At 41.8% G+C, this 23074-nt stretch overlaps 1 protein-coding gene and 1 non-coding gene across 2 annotated transcripts in view; one reads left to right on the top strand and one right to left on the bottom strand.

Annotated features, from left to right (window-relative positions):
- The window catches only part of COG7 (component of oligomeric golgi complex 7), an 85002-nt gene extending 65186 nt beyond the window's left edge, over window positions 1-19816 (bottom strand). The window contains exons 1-4 of the mRNA XM_007449981.1: window positions 19468-19816; window positions 13046-13194; window positions 12627-12743; window positions 11277-11445 (exon numbers count right to left, since the gene is read on the bottom strand). Of these exons, the coding sequence (XP_007450043.1) occupies window positions 11277-11445; window positions 12627-12743; window positions 13046-13194; window positions 19468-19636 (604 nt within the window). The 5' untranslated portion in view covers window positions 19637-19816. The remainder of the gene's footprint in view (window positions 1-11276; window positions 11446-12626; window positions 12744-13045; window positions 13195-19467) is intronic.
- On the top strand, window positions 14739-14811 carry TRNAG-UCC (transfer RNA glycine (anticodon UCC)). Its single transcript has one exon. It is a non-coding gene; the product is annotated as a tRNA-Gly (tRNA).
- Window positions 19817-23074: the final 3258 nt, after the last annotated feature.

The raw sequence follows: 23074 nt of genomic DNA on the forward strand, positions 1-23074 counted from the left end.
GGATAAATGTGGACTATACATGAGCTAGTATTCAGAAGTTCCCACCAAGACAATGAATTAACTCATGTGTGGAGATCATAAATATGAAAAACAAGTGAAGTTAAGGGTAGAACATGTGACTCAATCAGATACCACATGCCAATGTTCATTCCACAAAATGGGTTTAATTATTATTCGCAAAACAGTCCCTGAGTTTTCTCATTTCTATACCATTCAAATATATATTATTCCTTCTGCCCTAAATACTTTTCCTCACCTATCAAAATCTTAGATCCATGAGAAAATGCTCATGCTACATTGCTGACTGGGAGCAAAAAAGATATAAAATTGCATATACTCAATGTACATACTTTCCTTAAAAGATACATGTACACAAAGGGAAAAGAACTGGAAGAAAATACTAACAGTCACCTCTGGGTGGTGAGTATATCATTTTACTGGTATATCATTTTCTTTTTTATATTTTTCTCCATTTTTCAAATTTTTAATAACCTATATATGTATTATTTTATAATCAAACAATTAAAAATGTTTTAATTCATCTCTTTCAAGGTTCTGCACATATACTAGCTCTTTCATAAAAGCTTCCTCGATTTTGTTTCATCCTTCCCTTCATCCTGGGGAGGCCTAAGGCAGTTTTCACATTCCATCTTGTCACAAAATTATTTGTGTACTTGTCTTCTCCCAGCCTCACCCTCCATCAGTGTGTAAAGTCTTTGAAGGATAGCAATCTTGGGACTTCCCTGCTGGCTCAGTGGTTAAGAATCTGCCTGCGAATGCAGGGGAAAAGGGGTTCGAGCCCTGGTCTGGGAAGATCCCACATGCCACGGAACAACTAAGCCTGTGCGCCACAACTACGGAGCCTGCACTCTAGAGCCCGCGAGCCACAACTACTGAGCCTGTGAGCCACAACTACTAAAGCCCGTGCGCCTAGAGCCCATGCTCTGCAACGAGAAGCCACCGCAATGAGAAGCCCGTGCACCGCAACAAAGAGTAGCCCCCGCTCGCCACAACTAGAGAAAGCCCGCACACAGCAATGAAGACCCAGTGCAGCCAAAAATAAATTAATTAATTTTTAATGACTATTTACTTTTAAAATGCTTATCATTTTCATAAGATCATTTAAATAAATGAATATCCCTGCCATATGTAAAATCAGGCTCCAAAAAGTTGCTTCACTTTATCAACTGAATTCATTGGTTGTGTAAAATGAAACAGGCATGCATGTGTGAAGATTGTGGGTAATGTGTTGGGGATGTACTAATTTATCAGATTTTCCTTTAAAAACTGTTAGTAAAGAAGCACCTTGGCCTTCTAGGAAAGATGACTGATTAAAGAGCATATTACTTTTGTGGCAGAAAAAAGCCCTTCCTGATACCAAAATTAACCACCCAGGGACTTCCCTGGCGGCGCAGTGGTTAAGAATCCACCTGCCAATGTAGATGACACGGGTTCAAACCCTGATCCAGGATGATCCCACATGCCGCGGAACATTTAAGCCTGTGCGCCACAACTACTGAGCCTGAGCTCTAGAGCCCACGAGCCACAACTGCTGAAGCCTAGAGCCCATGCTCCACAACAAGAGAAGCCACTGAAATGAGAAGCCCATGCACTGCAATGAAGAGCAGCCCCCGCTCGCCGAAACTAGAGAAAGCCCGTGTGCAGCAACGAAGACCCAATGCAGCCAAAAATAAATTAATTTTTAAAAAAATATTCAAAATTAACCACCCAAAGAGAAACACAATATCATTCATCTGTGTTGAAGCCAGGAAAATGTCTGTACTACAAACTTCGGAGGGGATTTCCCTGGTAGTCCAGTGGTTAAGACTCACGCTTCCAATGCAGGGGGCGTGGGTTCGATCCCTGGTTGGGGAACTAAGATCCCACATGCTGCAGGGCATGGCCAAAAAAAAGCCAAACTTCACAGAATACCAATCAGATATTCAATCATTTTGGCAGATGAGTGGGGATGCTGGGAGAACTCTGGATGTATCACGAATGAAGCAGTGTGATGGAAAGGTAAAGACTGGGAGCCAAGGGAGGACTGGGCAGGCAGGGGAAGGCCTGCTTCCATACCAGCTCAGCAGTGGGACAGGGACAGCCACAGGGCTGAAAAGCGCCATTTCCCCCTTCTGAATCGGCATCCTGCCTACAGAGAGTAGAATCTGGAATCAAGCCTGATTCAGATCTGTGAATGAAAGCTGTCAAAAACAGCTAACCCCAAAACCAAAGCCCATGATCCTGACCCACAGAGCATTCTTCAAACCTGATTCCAGCACCAAGTAGCCAACTCACACAGAAGGAAAGGAAAAAACTTAAATTCATGGAGCTGCCTGCCGCCACTCCTACTCCCCTAACCTCACATAACTAGACATACACCCAAACCACGCAGGTGAGTTCCATGGTCTGTAGCTGCCACAAATTCATGAGAAAACATGAGGAATAAAGCTGCCAGATGGTGATTTTCCAAAGGCCCGGCTCCAGTCCTAGAATCCTGCTAATGAGAAGAAGACTCAAAATAAAGAATTGACAAATGGGGAAGATATGGAACGAAAAGCCTGGAGATGAGTCCTGAACCCATTCTCTTTGGGCAACTGAAAAGCACAACACAGAACATAGCCTTTAAATCAAGGGCAAGAGGAAATCTCTCAACCAAGTCCAGGTCAACAAAGGAGGGGTATCCAAGGAGGTCCCATGCTAACTATTTTTCAGTAAACAGTAGACCCAGAAAAAAGCACCCACATACAAATATGAATAAATAGAAACAAATACAAACAAAAAAATTCCAGCATGTGACCTATGCAAAAGTACCACAGGGGGTAAAAAAGAAAAGGAACAGAGCATACAGAAGGTGCATGCAGAGAGCACGTCAAGGACAACCAGAGAGAAGATAATAAGGAAGCAGAGACTTCAACAAACACTACAGGCCAATTAGACCTAACAGACAGTACAGAACATTCCACCCAACAATGGCAGAATACACATACTCAAGTACCCATAAAACATTCTCCAGGATAGACCGTATCTCAGGCCACAAAACAAGTCTTAATAAATTTTTAAAGATTAAAATCATATAAATCATATAGTATCTTTTCCGATCACACTGGTAGAAAACTAAAAACAGAAGAAAGAAAACTGGAAAAATCACAAATATGTGGAAATTGAACAACACACTCCTAAACAACCGATGGGTCAAAGAAGATACCACAAGTGAAATTAGAAAATGACAAATGAAAACAAAAACCTAACATACCAAAACTTATGGATGCCACAAAAGTAGCCCAAAGAGCTAATTTATAGCTGTACATACACTAAAAAAGAAGAAAGAGCTCAAATCAACAACCTAAACGCTACATCTTATAGAACTAAGAAAATAAAAAACAAACTAACTAAACCCAAATTTAGCAAAAGGGAAGAAATAATAAAGAGCAGAGCAGAGATAAGTAAATAGAGAATACAGAAACAAAACAAAAATCAACAAAATCAAGGGTTGAAAAGATTCTTTGAAAAGATGAAAAAAATTGATAAAACTTTACTTAGATTCACTAAGGAAAAGGAAGAGGACTCAAATAAATAAAATCAGAAATGAAAGAGGGGATATCACTACTAATTTTACTGAAATAAAAAGAATTATAAGAAAGTACTATGGACAATTATATGCCAACAAATTGGATAAATTAGATGAAATGAAAAAATTCCTAAAAATACTCAATGTACCAAGACTGAATGATGAAGAAATAGGAACTCTGAATAGACGTAAAACTAATAATTGAATCAGTAATCAAAAACCTCTCAACAAAGAAAAGCACACCAGATGGCTTCACTGATTAATTCTACCAAACACTTAAAGAATTAATACCAATACTTCTCAACCTCTCTGAAAAAAATTGAAGAGCAGTGAATACTCTCTAATTCATTCTATGAGGGCAGCATTACCTTAATACCAAAGCCAGACAAAGACATTACAAGAAAAGAAACCTACAGGTTAATATTCCTGATGAAGATTGATATAAAAATCCTCAACAAAATACTAGCAAATTGAATTCTACAGCATATTAAAAGGATTATACACCATGACCAAGTGGGATTTGCTCTGGGATGCAAGGAAGGTTCAACATATGAAAATCAATGAATGAAATACACCACATTAACAGAACAAAGGAAAGATATCCACTTGATCAACTCAACTGATGGAGAAAGGCATCTGTTAAAATTCAATACTTTTTCATGACAAAAACACTCAAAAAACTGGGAATAGAAGCAAACAACCTCAACAAAATAAAGGCCATATATGAAAAGCCCCCAGCTAACATAATACTCAATGGTGAAAGACCATTTCAAACTTTTCCTCTGAGATCAGGAACGAGACAAGTATGCCCACTTTTGCAATTTCTATTCAACTTAGTACTGGAAGTTCTAGCCAGAATAATTATGCAAGAAAAAGAAGTAAAAAGCATTCAAACAGGAAAGGAAGAAGGAAAAATATCTTTGTTTGCAGATGATATGATCTTATTTATAGAAAGCCCTAAAGATTCCACCAAAAAAAAAAACGGTTAGAATAAGTTAATGCAGCAGAATAAAAAATCAACACACCAAAACTCACTTGCATTTCTGTACAGTAACAATGAACAATCTGAAAAAAAGAGTTAAGAAAACAATTCCATTTATAATAGCATCAAAAAGAATAAAATAGTTAGAAATAAATATAATCAAGGAGCTAAAAGACTTGTACACTGAAAGTGACAAAACATTGCTGAAAGAAATTTTAAAAGACACAAATAAATAAAAAGACATGCTATGTTCATGAATTAGAAGACTGAGTATTGTTAAGATGATAATACTACCAAAGCCATCTACAGATTCAATGTAATCCCTTCCAAAATGGTGTTCAATGGTGTTCTCTGGAGAAACAGAAAAACCCATTCTAAAATTCATATGGAATTTCAAGGGACCCCAAATAGCCAAAACAATCTTGAAAAAGAAGGACAACATTGGTTGATTCACAATCCATGATTTCAAGTTACTACAAAGCAACAATAATCAAAACTATGTGGTACTGGCATAAGGACAGATATATATACAGCCTAATGGAACAGAATAAAGGGCTCAGAAATAACCTTCACATACATGGTCAAATAATTTTCGACAAGGATGTCAAGACCATTCAATGGGGAAAGAACAGTCCTTTTAACAAATGTGCTCAGGAAAAAAAATGTTGCTCAGAAAACTGGATGTCCACATGCCAAAGAAAGAAGTTGGACCCTTACCTTGTACCATATACAAAAATTAACTTATAATGGTTCAACAACCTAAATGTAAGAGCTAAAACTATAAAACTCTTAGGAAAAAAACAAAGGAAAAGCCTCATGACCTTGGATTTAAAACGGAAATTTAGGGACTTCCCTGGTGATCCAGTGGTAAAGAATCTGACTTTCACTGCAGGGGACGCAGGTTCGATCCCTGGTTGGGGAACGAAGATCCCAAGTGCTGCAGGGCAACTAAGCCTGTGTGCCACAACTAGATGGAAGCCCTCACGCCACAACTAGAGAGATGCCCACATGCCACAATGAAGAGCCTGTGCCACAACGAAGACCCTGTGTGCTGCAACTAAGACCAGACACAGGGCTTCCCTTGTGGCGCAGTGGTTAAGAATCTGCCTGCCATTGCAGGGGACAGGGGTTCAAGCCCTGGTCCGGGAAGATCCCACATGCCGCGGAGCAACTATGCCTGTGCGCCACAACTACTGAGCCTGCGTGCCTACAGCCCGTGCTCCGCAACAAGAGAAGCCACTGCAATGAGAAGCCTGCACACCCCAACGAACTCGCCGCAACTAGAGAAAGCCCAAGCACAGCAACAAAGACTCAACGCAGCCAAAACAGATACATAAAATAAATAAATTAATTAAAATTTTAAAAAAAGACCAGACACAGCCCCCAAAATAAACTTAATTAACTAATTAAAAATAAATAATAAATAACAAAACTGAAATTTTAAAAAAACTTTTCTTAAAAGAGAGAGCACTTCAAAAGATTTACCTTAGGAAAGAGGAGAAAATTTTACACTACAATTGCTTCACATTCTCAAGGAAATTACGCAAGGTATATGTTTTCTTCAATAGGATCTAAGGTATCACAATGAGATATAAAGGGAGGCTGGCAGAGCTAAGAAAAAAAATTAGGAAATAAATAATGATATGATGAATTAAAAATTAATTAGAAGAACAAAGAGCAGAACACATACTTTAGAAAATGCTATTGATCAAGTGGAAGACAGACTTTTGAAAAATAACAGACTACGGAGGAGAGGAGATCGTTGGCAAAGAGCCAAAAGAGACCAGCGTGAACATATTATATGTTGAGGGGGGAAGGAAGAGCTAATGAACAGATAGTTGATGTTCTCAAAAATGAAAAAGAAAATAAATGAAATAGAAGAAAAAGTCTTTTAAGAAAGAAATTTTCTAGAAATGAAGAAAAATATGAATCAGCAAATAAGATACTATGTTCCAGAAAACATTAAAAATTTTCAAAACTGAAAAATAACCTAGTAAAGTAACTAAACTACAGGGTAAAAGCCAGAAGTCATAAGCCAGAAGTCAGCAAACTATGAGCCAAGTTACCAACTGTTTTTGTATATAAAATGTTACTGGAACACAGTGAAGCTCATTCATTTACATATGAGTTTTCGTGCCACGACTGCAGAATTAAGTATTTGTGCTACAGACCATATGCCCCACAAAGCCCCAAAATTTATTATCTGGCCCTTTACAGACAATGTTTGCCCACCCTATTTTAACTATTCAAGGAAAATACTACGTACAAAGAAAAAACTAGGCAGGCCAGTCCCATACTGAACATCAGAATATAGTTGGCAGAAGACAAGGAAGCAACGTCTCTAGATTTCTGAAGGAAAAATAGTATGAACCAAGAATTCCAAAAGCAGTCATTCTTTTCTACATGGAAAAGCAATAAAAACACATTCTTTACTTAAATACCAAGGATATACATATGATCCCCATGCCCTTCCTGAGGGAAAAAAAAGTCTACTTAAAAACAGAATCCTGCTAATGAAGAGAAGCCTCAAAGTAAAGAATTAACAGGGAATTCCCTGGTGGTCCAGTGGTTAGGACTCCACGCTCTCACTGCCGAGGGCCTGGCTTCCACTCCTGGTCAGGGAACTAGGATCCCGCAGGCCACGCGGTGTGGCCAAAAAAAAAAAGAAAAAGAAAAGAAAAAAGAATTAACAAATAGGGAAAATGTGGGATGAAAAGTCTGGAAATGAGACTGAATCCACTTAAAAACATGATATTAAGCATAGACAACCATGGCAATTTTTGGTTATAAAACAGTTATATAAAAATAAAATATTATAAAACACAAAAATTTTATAATGTTTACATTTCAGAGAGAAAGCTACATGATAAAAAATTATTAATTTGATGGTATACCATGGAGAAAAATTCTAGACTATGCAATATTCTAGAATAGGGCAGGGGGAGGGTGAAGGGTGGGAGAAAGGGAGGGGAGTGTAAATGCACTAATTGAGGGAATCATATATTGTTTCATTTACAAGGTTGATAAACTGAGAAAAAAATTTCGTTTATTATTTGAAGTCATAAGTCACTACTAAAACTAAAAACAAGTTATGTATCTTTCAAGTTATCCATGAGAAAAAAACACAAAGAAAACATAGCAAAATATAGAGATCAAAAGAAACAGAAACATAAAGAAGAAAATATAAAAATAGAAACATGTAAGACTGGAAATTTCTGTTAAAAAGAAAAACCTAAATGGGATAAAGTCACTGATTAAAAAAGAAATACCAGGATTAAATCAAAAAATACAATTCAACTATGTGCCATCTCCAACAGACAAGTCTAAAATAAAACATCTCGGGAAGTTTGAGGGTTAAGACAAAATAGGCAAAGACACAGTAAAGCAAATACAAACAAAAAAAGAAGGCAGAGGTCCTCATACTTATACCCAAGCTGAACTGCAGACAGAAAGCCTTCAATGGAGCCATGGCAATATTTGATTAAAATGCTATTTAAATCCTAATAGTAAGAAAGAATGAAACGGTCCCAGTTGTTTTTGTGAAGCCAACACAATCATGATACTAAAACCTAACAGAGATATTCACTTACAGGACCTCAATTTTAAAATTTTAAGTAAAATTTCAGGGGAATTCCCTGGTGGTCCAGTGGTTATGGACTGTGCTTTCACTTCTTTGGGCCCAGGTTCGATCCCTGGTCAGGGAACTAAGATCCCACAAAGACTCGCAGCATGGTCAAAAAATAAATAAATAAAATATCAGCAAATATCTAGTAGTATATTCTCACACACACACACACACACACACACACACACACACACACACAGTGAACAAGTAGAGCTTGTTCTTGAATTGTAAGAATGATGTAAAATTAGGAATGCTATTAATATGATTTGCCATATTGGTAGGTCAGAGGAAATAAAAACAACACATTCGAGCTTGAAAGATGCTAAAAGGCCATTTAATAAAATTTGACAATATTTACCTTTTTAAAATTACCTAATGGGATAGTATCAAGTACTGACTGAGACTTGTTTCTGTCTTTGGAGTTACTGAACAGCACAGGGATTACAAAAGAGATGACTCGCTCCTGGGAACAGACATACACAACTCTCCAGGGTTGAGTTCCAAGAGGGCCCCACTTTGGTGTGACTTCACCACCAGGGCAAGGGAGGCCAAACCTTTGCAGGTCTTGACTATCGAGAGAACTGGAGTGGAAAGAAACCATCTTTGGAGGGAAGATAATGTTACTGTTCAGAATGAGGAGGTTAAGCTGCTCTCACCCACACTGAAAACTCAACTATCCAGAGGGTCATTCTCCAAGGGTTCTATACTGTATGAGTACAGGGGTGACTATATGTCCCAGCTGGCCCAGGACAGTCATGGTTTACACCTGTTGCCCCAGCTGCATTATTGAAAGCACTCCCTTTTCCTCTCAAAAGTGTCCTAGTTTAATAATACATTACATGGTCAAACTCAGCATACTGAAATTTTATAACGTTTTTATGTATGATAGGAATTTACATGTGCACGTCTGCATATTCATATATAATTATCTAGCTATAGACTTTTCTTAATTATTAAAGCCTAGGCTCACCCATCCTAAAACAAAATAAAACACCAATCAGAACTCTTAAGATATCAGCACTTCTCACTGCTGCATTATTTACAATAGCCAAGATATGTAACCAACTTAAGTGCCCATCAACAGGTGATTGGATAAAGGAGATGCGATATATATAGTGGAATACTACTCAGCCATAAAATAAAAAGATAAAATCTTACCATTTGCGACAAGCATAGACCTTGAGAGTATTATGCTTAGTGAAATAAGTCAGATGGACAAAGACAAATAACGTATGATTTCACTCAAATGTGGAATATAAAAAACAAACAAAATAAATGAAAAAACCAAGCCAAATAAAAACAAACACTTAGATACAGAGAAGAGAGTAGTGGTTACCAGAGGGGATGGGGCATCAGGAGGGCGAAATTGGTAAAGGGGATCAACTGTATGGTGATGGACGGAAACTAAATTTTTGGTGGTGAGCATGCTGTAGTGTATACAGAAGTAGAAATATAATGCTGTACACAGGAAACTTACATAATGTTATAAAACAATGTTACCTCAATAAAAAAATAAATTTTAAACAAACTAGAAAAACAAAGATATCAGAACTTCTTATGATTTAATTTCACCACTGGAAATGTACCATTATATAAACAAAACTGATGCTCCATCTCAGAAGCCAAGGGAAGAACGTATTCTCAGAACAGGAGGGAGTAAAAAACATTGTTAACTGTTGTTGACAATGAGAAACAGAAAAGTAGGGCTTCCCTGGTGGTGCAGTGGAGAAGAATCTGCCTGCCAATGCAGGGGACACAGGTTTGATCCCTGGTCTGGGAAGATCCCACATGCTGCGGAGCAACTAAGCCCGTGAGCCACAACTACTGAGCCTGCGCTCTATGAGACCACGAGCCACAACTACGGAAGCCCGCATACCACAACTACTGAAGCTCGTGCACCTAGAGCCTGTGCTCCACAACAAGAGAAGCCACTGCAATGAGAAGCCCGTGTACCACAACGAAGAGCGGGCCCCACTCACCACCACTAGAGAAAGCCCATGTGCAGCAACGAAGACCCAACACAGCCCCAAATAAATAAATAAAATAAAAATTAAAAAAAAAAAAGAAAAGAAACAGAAAAGTAATAAAGTGCTATTAGGCCTTGGGGTTTGGTGATGATACAGCTGTTGGAGACCTTCAACTGAACAGGTTCAGGAGAACATTAACCCCAGAATAGAGGGGCTTGCGTGATATATGAACAAGAGTGCAGGAAGCAGGGCTGTGGATACAGACTACATTCTGCCAATGTAAATAGCTGTGAAGGTAAGAAAACAGCTTTACTGCTGCTGCTTCTTGTTTAACCAATAGTTTTGTGGATGAAATGGAAAGGGAGTTAGATAAACTTACTGGTTGAAAAAAATCACTGGAAAATAACACAGCATCATAATGGACTTGATCAGCATCTACACTCATCAAATGGTACACTTAAGATTTGTACATTTTTCTAAATGTAAACTTTACCTCAAAAAAAGAAAGAATCATAAACCAACACTGAACTCTAGTTATTGATATGAATGCTAAAGTGTTTAGGAGTGAAGTATACTGATGTCTGCAACTTACTCTGAAATGCATTAAAAAAAATAAGGTGGATGGATAGAGAGGTGAATAGGTGGGTAGATATGTGATAAAGCAAATGTGGCAAATGCTAACACTAGAATCTAGACGGTGTGTTCACTGATGGTTATTTCAACTTTTCTGTATTTTGAAAAAGTTCATATAAAATGCTGAAGAAAAGGCAACCACCATAAAGCTACAGACTGACTTCCAATCTACATTATTTATTTATTTATTTATTTATTTTTGCGGTACGCGGGCCTCTCACTGTTGTGGCCTATCCCGTTGCGGAGCACAGGCTCCGGACGTGCAGGCTCAGCGGCCATGGCCCACGGGCCCAGCCGCTCCACGGCACGTGGGATCTTCCCGGACTGGGGCATGAACCCGTGTCCCCTGCATCGGCAGGCGGACTCTCAACCACTGCGCCACCAGGGAAGCCCCAATCTACATAATTTAGTCAACATTAAGACATTCTAAAGATTGAAGATTCAGAAAGCCTTACCTTCGTGAAGAGGTGTACAGAGAGATGATAAATGGCCAGCACTCACCTACAGACTGAGATGTGAATGCTGCTACAATCTGGGGGCTGGCCAAGGCCTCCAGCCTGTTCTTCAACGCCTCCAAGTGCACACATTTTTCTGAGTAGTCTGGTGTATCAACAAGCATCATTAGGCTATTCTGCATACCTGTGAGCTTGGCAGAAATTACAGCTATGTCCTATAAAAAGACCAGAATAGAGGATATTTATGTTAAAACACCCCTGCTACTTCAATTAAGAATGGACAAGGCTTCCCTGGTGGCTCAGTGGTTAAGAATCTGCCTGCCAATGCAGGGGACACGGGTTCAAGCTCTGGTCCAGGAAGATCCCACAAGCCACAGAGCAACTAAGCCCATGCGCCACAACTACTGAGCCTGCGCTCTAGAGTCTGCGAGCCACAACTACTGAGCCCGAGCACCACAACTACTGAAGCCCACGTGCCTAGAGCCCGTGTTCCCCAACAAGAGAAGCCACCACAATGAGAAGCCCACACACCGCCACGAAGAGTAGCCCCCGCTCGCCACAACTAGAGAAAGCCCGAGCACAGCAATGAAGACCCAACGCAGCCAAAAATAATAAATAAAATTTTTTTAAAAAGGTAACAATAACTGACAGAATAATAGATTGTTGACTGAAAAAAAAACGTGCGAAGCAGTATTCACAATGCGCTACCATTTGTGGGGGAAAAACAGGGCAAGGAACATATATGTGTGTGCGTTTATCTGGAAGAACAGGCAGGCACAGAGCTCACAACAGGGTTTGTATTTAGAAGGGAAATTAGGGAATTGGGAGGGTTAGAACTATGAGAAAGACTTATTTTTCACTGTTTATTCCTGTTTACTCAATTTTTCCCATGTGCATTTAGAACTTTTAAAAAACTTTTTAAAGTTATTTTTTAAATAGCAAAAGAGATGATAAATAATTCATTTTGTTTTACAATTGAAAAAAAAGTTTTTTATATCATCTTACTTCATCCTTATAACCAGGTAGCAAAAATATCACTATTTTCCACACTTTGCTATCCAAGGAGGGTAAAGTAACTGGCTAAGGTCCCACAGTGTGTAGGGCACCCCTGCCCAAGTTCCACACTCCCATTTACTCCATTTTCTCTGCCTTTTTAAGCTTTTCCTGAACTCACTTTTGTGACTAAAACGCTTCAGTCAAGCAGATGACACAAACTAAAGAAGGTGGAAAAACTCAGAGCAGTCTCAGATCGCCCCCAACCTATGCCTGAATATTCCCATACCTGGCTATTTACTAGCCCTTCTGATTGTGAGTGCATAGCTAGCTCATTTGTTTCTCCAAACCTCAAGTTCCTGCTTAAAGAGATGTCACAACATCCCCTAAACAAGAAACCTACTTGAGTCTTAAATGTCTCCTCGATATCAGCACTCAGTGTGCTCCATTTGTCGGCTTCTTGAAGAGATTCTGCAGCAAGCTGCATTCGGGACTTCACCTGGTCGATTTCTACCAATACCTAGAAGAGAAATGAGGGGTCGAACACTAAAGAAGTGGCAGGTCCATTTCCTCTACCTTCCATCAGCAACTCGAAACGTAAGTATCGTGGCATGCTCCTGCCTTTAGGGAGCCTCTGTACCCCATACAACACCGATTACTAAATTGTTCAGCGGTGCTAAAGAGAGATGAATAAGCTGAAAGAACCAAACAAAAGAGTAGTCTGAGTGCTTGGCACAATTTTGAGTTAAGGTTGACCTCCCACTAGGAAAGTGAACATCTTCCAAAAACAAGAGTCAACACTTAGGACAGGAGCCAAAATACCTGCATCGACTGAGATGTGTCCTGTTCAAATTTTTTAATGTCCTCCTTGACAAGAATCATTTGTTCTTTCAGAAAAGATGCCTCCTGTTTAAGGGCTTCTACATCACGGAGCACTTTGGGCATGTTCTGAAGGGCCTGGTGACTTGTTTCTGCAGCAAGAACCCAAGAACCAAAGGTGAACGTCAGATCACTCACCAGTGAGCAATATGAATAAATCAGACGGCAGGAAGCAAATCTTCCCTAAGGCACTTCCAACCACGCAGTTTTCTGAGCCTGTGGAAAGTTGTGGTGGGGGAGAGGTGCAGAGCTGGCCTATGCGGGTCCCTGTCTTCCCCAGAATGATGGTGAGGGCCCTGTGAATAAACTGTCAATCTGACCCAACATCAGCTGTCTTCTTACTACAACTCCTTGGGTTTTTGGTTTTTTTTTTTTTTTGGCCACACCACATGGCTTTTGGGGTCTTAGGTTCCCCAACCAGGGATTGAGCCTGGACCCTGGCAGTGAAAGCACCGAGTCCTAACCTCTGGACCGCCAGGGAACTCCCAAGCAACTCCCTTTTCAAGGAAGGAGAATGGAGGAACGTGACAGTGGTAAATGCCAACTCTGCACCAGGTGCTTTATATACATTATATCACCTAATGTCCACGGCAATCATTAGCAGCGACCTCTTACAGATGAGAAAACTAAGTCTCAGAAGAGGTTAAGTAACTTGCCCAAGATTTCAGAACTGAAACCAATGTGTGTCTGGACCCAATGTCTGCTTTCCACAGTCTTTTCAAAATGTAGTCCACAGACCAACAGCATCAGCTGGAATGCAGTTAAAATGCAGGTCCCCAGGCCACATGCCAGAGATTCTTATTTAGGAATCCTGGTGGAAGATCAAGATCAAGGAACCTGCATTTTTTTAACAGGCATCCCAAGTGTAGAATAAAATCTGAAAATTCTTGCAGACCATGACGTGTTATCTGGAAACAGGAGGGTTAACAGCATAACCCTATAGCCCTTTAAATAGCAATTCGCTGGGGAATCAACCAAAGAAGTCCAGAGCCTTCTGCTCCACCAGTGCATTGAACGGAACCTTAACATCTTGAAGACGTGCTTCAGGAACCTGTTCATCCAGCTCTGCCATAAAATAACAATCTGTCTCCAGCACTGACCTTAAGTAAAGTTTTAAGAAAACAAAGGCAGAACAAAGAGTTCTTCGAGGCACAGAGACTTCACTGATTTTTTTTTTTTTTTTTTTTTTTTTTTGGCTGAGTTGGGTCTTTGTTGCTGCACGCGGGCTTTCTCTAGTTGCGGTGAGCTGGGGCTACTCATCGTTGCAGTATGCGGGTTTCTCATCGCAGTGGCTTCTCTTGCCGTGGAGCACGGGCTCTAGGTGCACGGGTTTCAGTAGTTGTGGCGCACGGGCTTAGTTGCTCCGTGGCATGTGGATCTTCCTGGACCAGGGCTACGAACTCCTGTCCCCTGCATTGGCAGGCGAATTCTTAACCACTGTTCCACCAGGGAACAGTGATTTCTACAGGCGCTCATTTTTACAGCACTGTCATGGTCCCAGCCTGGCCCCCTGCCTGCGGAACCTCAGAGTCACTCTTCATGTCTGGCTGAACCTCTTCTTCCCTCTCCACAACACGCCCACACATAAATTTAATTCTTTCTAGTATCCATTTTAAAACTATCACCTCATGGGAATTCCCTGGCAGTCCAGTGGTTAGAACTCTGCACTTCCACTGCAGAGGGCTTGGGTTCGATCCCCAGTTGGGGAACTAAGACACCACGAACCTTGCAGTGTGGCCAAAAAAAAGCAAAACAAACAAACAAACAAACTCTCACCTCCAGTGGTTGTCTCTGGGAGGGTAAGGGCCAAATCTCCCTGTGAAAGGGGACTGAGGCTCCTCCCGAAGTGATGGTAACATTCTACATCTTGATGGGGGGTTGAGTTACACTAGCGTATACATCTGTCAAAACCCAAACTTATCAGATAAGGTCCCTCCATTTCACCTTATGTAAATTTTATCTAGTAAAAAAAAGAGCCGTAACAAGTACTGAACTCTATAATTTTTAGGGTTCCAACTGAAATGTCTAGGGGTGAAGTGTACTGATGTCTGTAACTTACTCTGAAATACTGATTTATTTCGAAATCAAAAATAAGATGGACGAATGGATGGACAGAGGGATGGATAGAACTGTGATAAAGCGAGAATAGCACACTGCTCATTGTAGAATCTAGGTAGTGGGTTATGAATGTTTACTAAAAATTCTCTCAACATTGCTGAACACTTGGCACCTCCATCCAGTTGCTCAGTTCAAGAATCTACCATCATTCTTGATTTTCTTCCCCTTTCATCCCTCATTCCAATCCATCAGCAAGTTCTCCCCTTTCTTCCTCCTAAAAAATACCTTAAATCTACCCATTTCTCACCATCTCTAATGCTATAACCTCAGACGAAGCCACTGTCACCTCTCTTCTGGACTACAGCCATAGTCTCCTGAATGGGGACATAAATCAAACCATCTCATTCCCCTGCTTAAACATCCTCCAGTACCTTCCCATTACACTAATTTTAAACCAAATCAAAACTCTTTAATGTGACATTAAAATCCCTGCATGGGGACTTCCCTGGTGGCGCAGTGGTTAAGAATCTGCCTACCAATGCAGGGGACACGGGTTCAAGCCCTGGTCCAGGAAGATCCCACATGCCGCGGAGCAACTAAGCCCGTGCGCCACATCTACTGAGCCTGCGCTCTAGAGCCTGCAAGCCACAACTAATGAGCCCATGTGCCACAACTACTGAAGCCCACGTGCCTAGAGCCCGTGCTCCGCAACAAGAGAAGCCACCACAATGAGAAGCCCGCGCACCACAACAAAGAGTAGCCCCCGCACGCCGCAACTAGAGAAAGCCCGTGCACAGCAATGAAGACCGAACATAGCCAAAAATAAATAAAATAAATAAATTTAAAATAAATAAAAGAACTATAAAAAAATAGAAAAAAATATCCCTGCATTCCCAAAAAAAAGAATTTAAAAAACTTAAAATAAAGAAAAAAAAAGAATCTGTGCTTCCACTGCAGGGGGCGCGGGTTTGATCCCTGGTTGGGGAACTAAGATCCTACATGCTGTGCAGTGCGGCCAAAAAAAAAAAAAAAACCAAACAAACAAACCAAAGAGGGACTTCCCTGGTGGCACAGTGGTTAAGAATCCGCCTGCCAATGCAGGGGACACGGGTTTGAGCCCTGGTCCGGGAAGATCCCACATGCCGCGGAGCAACTAAGCCCGTGCACCACAGCTACTGAGCCTGTGCTCTAGAGCCCGCAAGCCACAACTACTGAGCCCGCGTGCCACAACTACTGAAGCCTGTGCGCCTAGAGCCCATGCTCCGTGCCTAGAGCCCATGCTCTGCAACAAGAGAAGCCACCGCAATGAGAAGCCCACGCACTGCAACGAAGAGTAGTCCCTGCTCGCCACAACTAGAGAAAGCCTGCGCACAGCAACAAGGAACCAATGCAGCCAAAAATAAATAAATAAATTTATAAAATTAAAAAAAAACAAACAAAGAAAACAGGGGTGGTAATGCCACCCCTGCACCCCCCCAACATTCGGAAGTTGGTAGGAATTTTTTAGTTGTTGCTATGGTAGGACATTTAGTGGAAATGACCCAACAATGCTTAATGTCCTGCAGTGCTTGGGAGAGTCCTGAGCAATGAAGAAGTGTCCTGGCCAAACTGTTAATAGTGCCCCCTCCCCTTGGCATGATTATCTAATTTTAAAATGACAGTAATCCTTAGAGATAGGCATAGTTATTATTCCCACTTTATAGTTGTAGAAACTGCAGCTGAGGTCAGTAACTTGCCCAGCATCATGTTGCTAATGAATGGGGAGCCTGGATTTGAATCCAGGCAACTGGTTCCAGATCCCAGGCTGTTATCCATTATACTTTACTATCTCTCTGGTATTAAAGGGAGAGGGAACATGCAGAGGCATGTGGGTATAAAAAGGCCTAACCAGTCCAGAGAAAGGCGGGAAGTTCAAACAGAGCTTCATCAATAACATCAATAAATATTAGTCATTAGTGTTATTATTACTGAAGGATTGCACTTTCATGGGAGGAACTTCTGCTGGAGATAAGGTAGAAAAGTAGGTTAGGATCAAATTGTGAAAGATGCTTTGCCCATCCTGAAGGTTTGAATTTCATCCCGTGGGCAGTGAGAAGGCTTTGGAGGTTTAAAGCTTTATTTTTATGGACGATGAAACAAGGTCCCAAGTCTGCAGTGAAGAGAAGTTATTGCAGAGGCTCAAACAGGAGTTGTTGAGGAACTCTAATAGGAGGATTGATTTGTTCATTTATTCAATCAGTGGATATTTATTGGGCACAAACTGTTTTCCAGGGTCTGGAGATACAATGTTGAACAAGATCTATTCTTGGGTTGGAGACGTTGGCAGGAGCCAGATCATGCAGGGATTATTTATTTATATACTTACTTAAAAAATTTTTTTGGCTGCATTGGGTCTTAGTTGCAGCACTGGGGTCTTCTTCGTTGAGGTGTGTGGGATATTTTGTTGCGGTGCGGGCTTCCCTCTAGTTGTGGCGTGTGGGTTTCCTCTCTCTAGTTGTGGCGCATGGGCTCCCGAGCGCGTGGGCTCTGTAGTTTGCAGCACACAGGCTCTCTCATTGAGGTGCACGAGATCAGTAGTTGCAGTGTGCGGGCTTAGTTGCCCCGCAGCATGTGGGATCTTAGTTCCCCGACCAGGGATCGAGCCTGCGTCCTGTGCACTGGAAGGTGGATGTTTTGTTTTTGTTTTTTTTGGTTGCTTTGGGTCTTTGTTGCTGCACGTGGGCTTTCTCTAGTTTTGGCGAGCGGGAGCTACTCTTCGTTGCAGTGCGTGGGTTTCTCAAGGCGGTGGCTTCTCTTGCTGTGGAGCACGGGCTCTAGGCACGCGGGCTCAGTAATTGTGGCTCACGGGCTCCAGAGCGCAGGCTCAGTAGTTGTGGCGCACGGGCTTAGTTGCTCCGCGGCATGTGGGATCTTCCCGGACCAGGGATTGAACCGGTGTACCTTGCATTGGCAGGCGGACCAGAGAAGTCCCACCACCCCTGTTGAGAACCACTTAGTTAATGCATATAAAGTACTTAAAACAGTGCCTGATGTATACCAAGGATTCAGACATTTGCGATTATATTATTATTAGTGTCCTCCCCATCTTGGCCCTGTGAGGTCTTCCTTCAAGGCCTAACACAGGGAAAAGCCCTTTATGATTCTCCCAGACAAGAGATAATTGCTTGCTTCATCCAGCTCTCAGCTTCCGGTTCTACTCTCAGTAAAGCCACCCTTCACTGTAATTAAACAGTTCACGTATGCTCCCCACAGGGCAGCAAGCTCTAGAAAGGTAAACTTTTCATCCCCAGAACTCTTTCTTGGCAGGTGCATAGTAGATGCTCAATAATTACTAAAAGATGCAAAGTACAATAAAGAATCTGCAGTGAAATAAAGCGTCCCCCCACCTCCACCTTTTCTTAAACAGTGGACACATCTACAAAACAAAGTTCTATTTACAGGACCATAAGCTCCCAGCGTGGGCAGTCTGAGCCTCTTTCCCACAGAGCCGAACAGAGAGACTGGCTGCAGTATGCACTGAATAAACATACAGTGAATGAAAACCAGGTCGAGGAGTTAATGAAATGGTTCTGGTGTGTCATTTTTTATAATTCACTATTCTGGTTAGTGAATTCAATACTTAAAAGTCTCCCGTCAGGACAGCCTATCTTCCCACTGACATAAAGATCCACTAAAACAGGGGCGGTGGGGAGTGTTGGATTGGGAGTTTGGGATTAGCAGATGCAAACTATTATATACAGGATGGATAAACAACAAGGTCCTACTGTATAGCACAGGGAGCCATATTCAAGATCCTGTGATGAACCATAATGGAAAAGAATATGAAAAAGAATGTGTATATATAGATATATATATAAATATAGATATATATAAAACTGAATCACTTTGCTGTACAGTAGAAATTAACACAACATTGTAAATCAACTGTACTTCAATAAAACAATTTTTTTAATCCATTAAAACAATGTTTCCCAGATTTGTCATTCCTATACACCTTCTATATGTTTTTTTGCCAAATGTAAGGATCAGTTGACTATTATTTAATATTCTTAAAATTCACTCTTTTGAGTTTTAAAAGGAAACTTGACAGCACCGCCAGAGGTGGAAAACCAAGATCCCAAGTCCGCAAGTGTTGCAGAGAGAGAGGAGTAGCGGGCTGAGACCTTCTCCTGGATATCCCAGTAAGGACTGCGGGAGAACCGGAGCAGGGCTCGCTCGCTCTCCATGGGAGGCGCCGACGTTTACCGCGCACTACGTGCAACCCCGGGGGCCCCGGGCCCGTCTGGGAGCTCTGCCCGGCCGCTTACCCTCCACGGCGTGGTTCACCTCCTGGATGAACAGCTGCAGCTTCATCACCAGGGTGGCCGCGTGGCTGTCCGCCTTCCCGGCCGCCACCTCCTTGGGGCCAGCCCTGAAGGCCGCGTTGATCCACTCCTTCACGTCGAAGTCTTCGGCAAGGAACTTGGAGAAGTCCATGGCTGCACCGCCGCACCCCAGCGTCCAGGCCTGAAGGGCTGGCTCTGGGCGTCCGCGAGGCTGCAGAAGCGAGCGGCCCTGCGAGAGCACCCACGCGGGTCCGTGAGGCGGCGGGCCGGGATTGACGGCGCCGCCAACTAGCCTCTCCACAGCCCCTCAGTCAGCTCGCTGATGTGTGCGGCTGGGATTGACCCTCGCCGCGCGCCGTACTTCTTCCGGAAGTAGGTGGTCGTTACTATAGTGACTGCCTGCTTTCCGGGAAGCGTGGCGGGCTGGCGGCCAGAGGGTGCGGGCGTCCCTCTTGCTCTGCTAACTTAAGTGACTTTTGGGCACTTAAATATGCCCAAAGGGCTAGAGCCCTTACTTGTATGAGCGCACTTAGTACTCACAGTCCTATGAGTGCTGTTATCCTCCCCCAACTTAAAGAGGAAGAACTGAGGCATTTAAGCAAGTGGTTCAATGTCACGTAGCTAGAAGGTAGCGCTGTGGGAGCTGAACTCAGCCAAGCCTGCTACTGGAGCCTGAGCTCTTTTTTTTTTTTTTTTTTTTTTTTAAATAAAGTCATTTATTTTACTTTATTTTTGGCTGCTTTGGGTCTTCATTGCTGCTACGCGGGCTTTCTCTAGTTGCCCGAGCCGGGGCTACTCTTCGTTGTGGTGCGTGGGCGTCTCATCACGGTGGCTTCCCCTGTTGCAGAGCATGGGCTCTAGGCGCGCGGGCTTAAGTAGTTGTGGCTCACGGGCTCTAGAGCACAGGCTCAGTAGTTGGGGTGCACGGGCTTCCCGGACCAGGGCTCGAACCCGTGTCCCCGGCATTGGCAAGCGGCTTCTTAACCACTGCGCCACCGGGGAAGCCCATGCCTTCATTTTTGAAGAAGAGTTCTGCTGGAAATAGAATTCTTTTCATATTCAGATAATTGAATGTGTCATCCCACTGCCTTCTGAACTCTGTTATTTCCAATAAGAAGTAAGTCAGCTGTTCATCTATTATGAACCTATTGTATGTCATTTCTCTTACAGCTTTCAAGATTTTATCTTCGGCTTTGGTTTTTAAGTTTGGCTCTAATGTGTCTATGTATGGGTTTCTTTGTGTTTATCCTACTTGAAGATTGTTGAGTTTTATGGATGTGCAGATTGTTTTTCAGCAAGTTTGGGAAGGTTTTGGATATTATTTCTTCAAATAACTTTCCTGTCCCTTTCTCTCAGTTGTCCTTTTGGGACTCCCATTATGTGTATGACACCTGATGGTGTCTCACAGATCTCTGCAGCTCTATTTATTTTTCTTTTTTCTGTTTTTCAGATTGGATAATTTCTACTGACCTATCTTGAGGTTCACTGACTTTTTCTTCTGCCATCCCAAATCTTTTGTTGAGAGGCTCTAGTGAATTCCTCATCTCAATTTATGTACTTTTCAATTCCAGAATTTCCATTTCTTTTTTATACTGCCTTGCTATTGAGAATCACTATTTATTTGTCATATATTCCTATAATTCCTTAAAGATGGTTTACTTTGGTTCTTTGAACATATTTATATTAGCTACTTTGAATGCTGATTGTTAAATCCATTGTCTGAAGACTGAGTTTCTATTTACCGCTTTTTCCCTCAGTATGGATCTTTCCTTCCTGTTTCTTTGCACATCTCATAATTTTTTATTGACAACTAGATATTTTAGATAATATATTGTAGCAACTCTAGATTCTGGACTCCCCAAAGATTGTTCCTGTTTTTGTTTGCTTGTTTAGTAGCTTGCCTGAGATAAATTCATGAAATTTCTCCCCTATGGTGTGTAGCGTCTGATGTCTCTATATATTTTTTGTTTTTATTTTATTTTAAAATCTGACTTCCTGTGTCTACGTAGCAGTTAATGATCAGACTACAGTTGTACCAAATTTTTTGAGCTAGTAGGGCTTCTGTCCTGTCAGTGGATCTGTGTGTGGGTAAGGGAGTGCTCCTTCAAAATATCAGGTCACTTTCAAGTTGGTCCCAGCTTTTCCTTTCCACTGTGCCCCTTTGTGTTTCCTCAGCATGTGAATGCAGCCTCAGTGTCAGCTGGGATTGTGTGGTTAGCTTGGGCTCTCTCTGGTCCCTGATGTTCATGTGCACATCTGCATCAAGATACATGCTTTTTCTAATGATGACCATAACATCAAACTAGGAGAAGTGCTGGCCCTCCCCATTTGCCCACCACAGCAACTGTCACTTCTGCTAACATCATTTCAAAGAAGGTATCAATCCTACAGAGTTGGTGCAAGGGAGAGGCTGGGTGCAGCCCCAGGGAAGAATGACAGAAACCACAAATGTTGTTTACCCAAACTTCAGTGGCTTTTCAAGCATGAACACTTCTCAGATTGCCATCTACCTTTATTTGATTTCTGTAGCACTGAAATGGTTATTTTTGTCAAATTTGTCTAGCTTTAGAGCTAGCCTTTTTGGAGAGAGGGCTTGCAAATTTCCTTACTGGGCCATAGCCAAAAGTTCTGCCTCTGAGCCTACACTTTTTGAGACTTGCCAAAACTGAGTCACCCTTCCCTAATTGGGTGTAATGCTTGTCCAGGTCACCCAGACTGGCTTCATGTGGAACAGTTTTGCTTCTTACCACACCTGCCCATGAGGAACTCTTATGGACAGGTTGGTAGGAATGGCTGTTGGAAGTGGAAAGAGAGGACACTGAAAGATCTGGGACTGTCATACCAGCGCTAGACTCACTGCCTCTGGGTTCTTAAATTTGGTTAATACATTTCCTTGCTACCCCATGTATAGGGAGGTGTGCCAGCACATCATAACATGGTACAAACCTTAATAGCCCCTGCCAAAGGTATATAATATTGTTGTCTAGCAGGTGAGTCTGTCCCATAAGCAGAGCACTCAACAGAAAGGAACAGCTGAAAAATAACAGGATATCAGAAAAATGCCCAGTGATCAGAATCAGTTTGCAGCTGCATGTCTGGATCATTGGCATAAACCAAGTTTACCAGAAGAGACTGTGTCTTCCTCCTGAGATAAGATGTGTGGAAGTCTCTCCATTTCTACTAGACAGATTGATAGGTCAGGGAAGAGTCCATATTGGCTACAGCACAGGACCCATCCATCCATGTGAAGGAACAGAGCACTCGATTCCTTACATGTTTACAGACCTTTACAGATTAAACTTGCTTTCCCTTACACTTCCATTTTAATCCTCACAGCCTTTGGAGTCAAGGCAGGTATTATTTTTATTTTCCAAAAAGGGAAAATGAGATTCAGATGAGGCCAAGACTGGACGAGGCTATACTATGGAGAACCTTGAATGCTAGGGAAATTGGTTTTACTTAATCCAATGAAATGATCAAAAGGTTGTAGTAGGGTCAGATTTGTACTTCAGGGAGATTTAGTAGAGTAGCAATGAAGGTTAACGAGAAAGCCTTTAGCAGCATGCCTATATTTGGAAGTTTAGGGTGG

The sequence above is a fragment of the Lipotes vexillifer genome, unplaced genomic scaffold (assembly GCF_000442215.2).
Source record: "Lipotes vexillifer unplaced genomic scaffold, Lipotes_vexillifer_v1.1 scaffold811, whole genome shotgun sequence".
Lineage (NCBI taxonomy): Eukaryota > Metazoa > Chordata > Mammalia > Artiodactyla > Lipotidae > Lipotes > Lipotes vexillifer.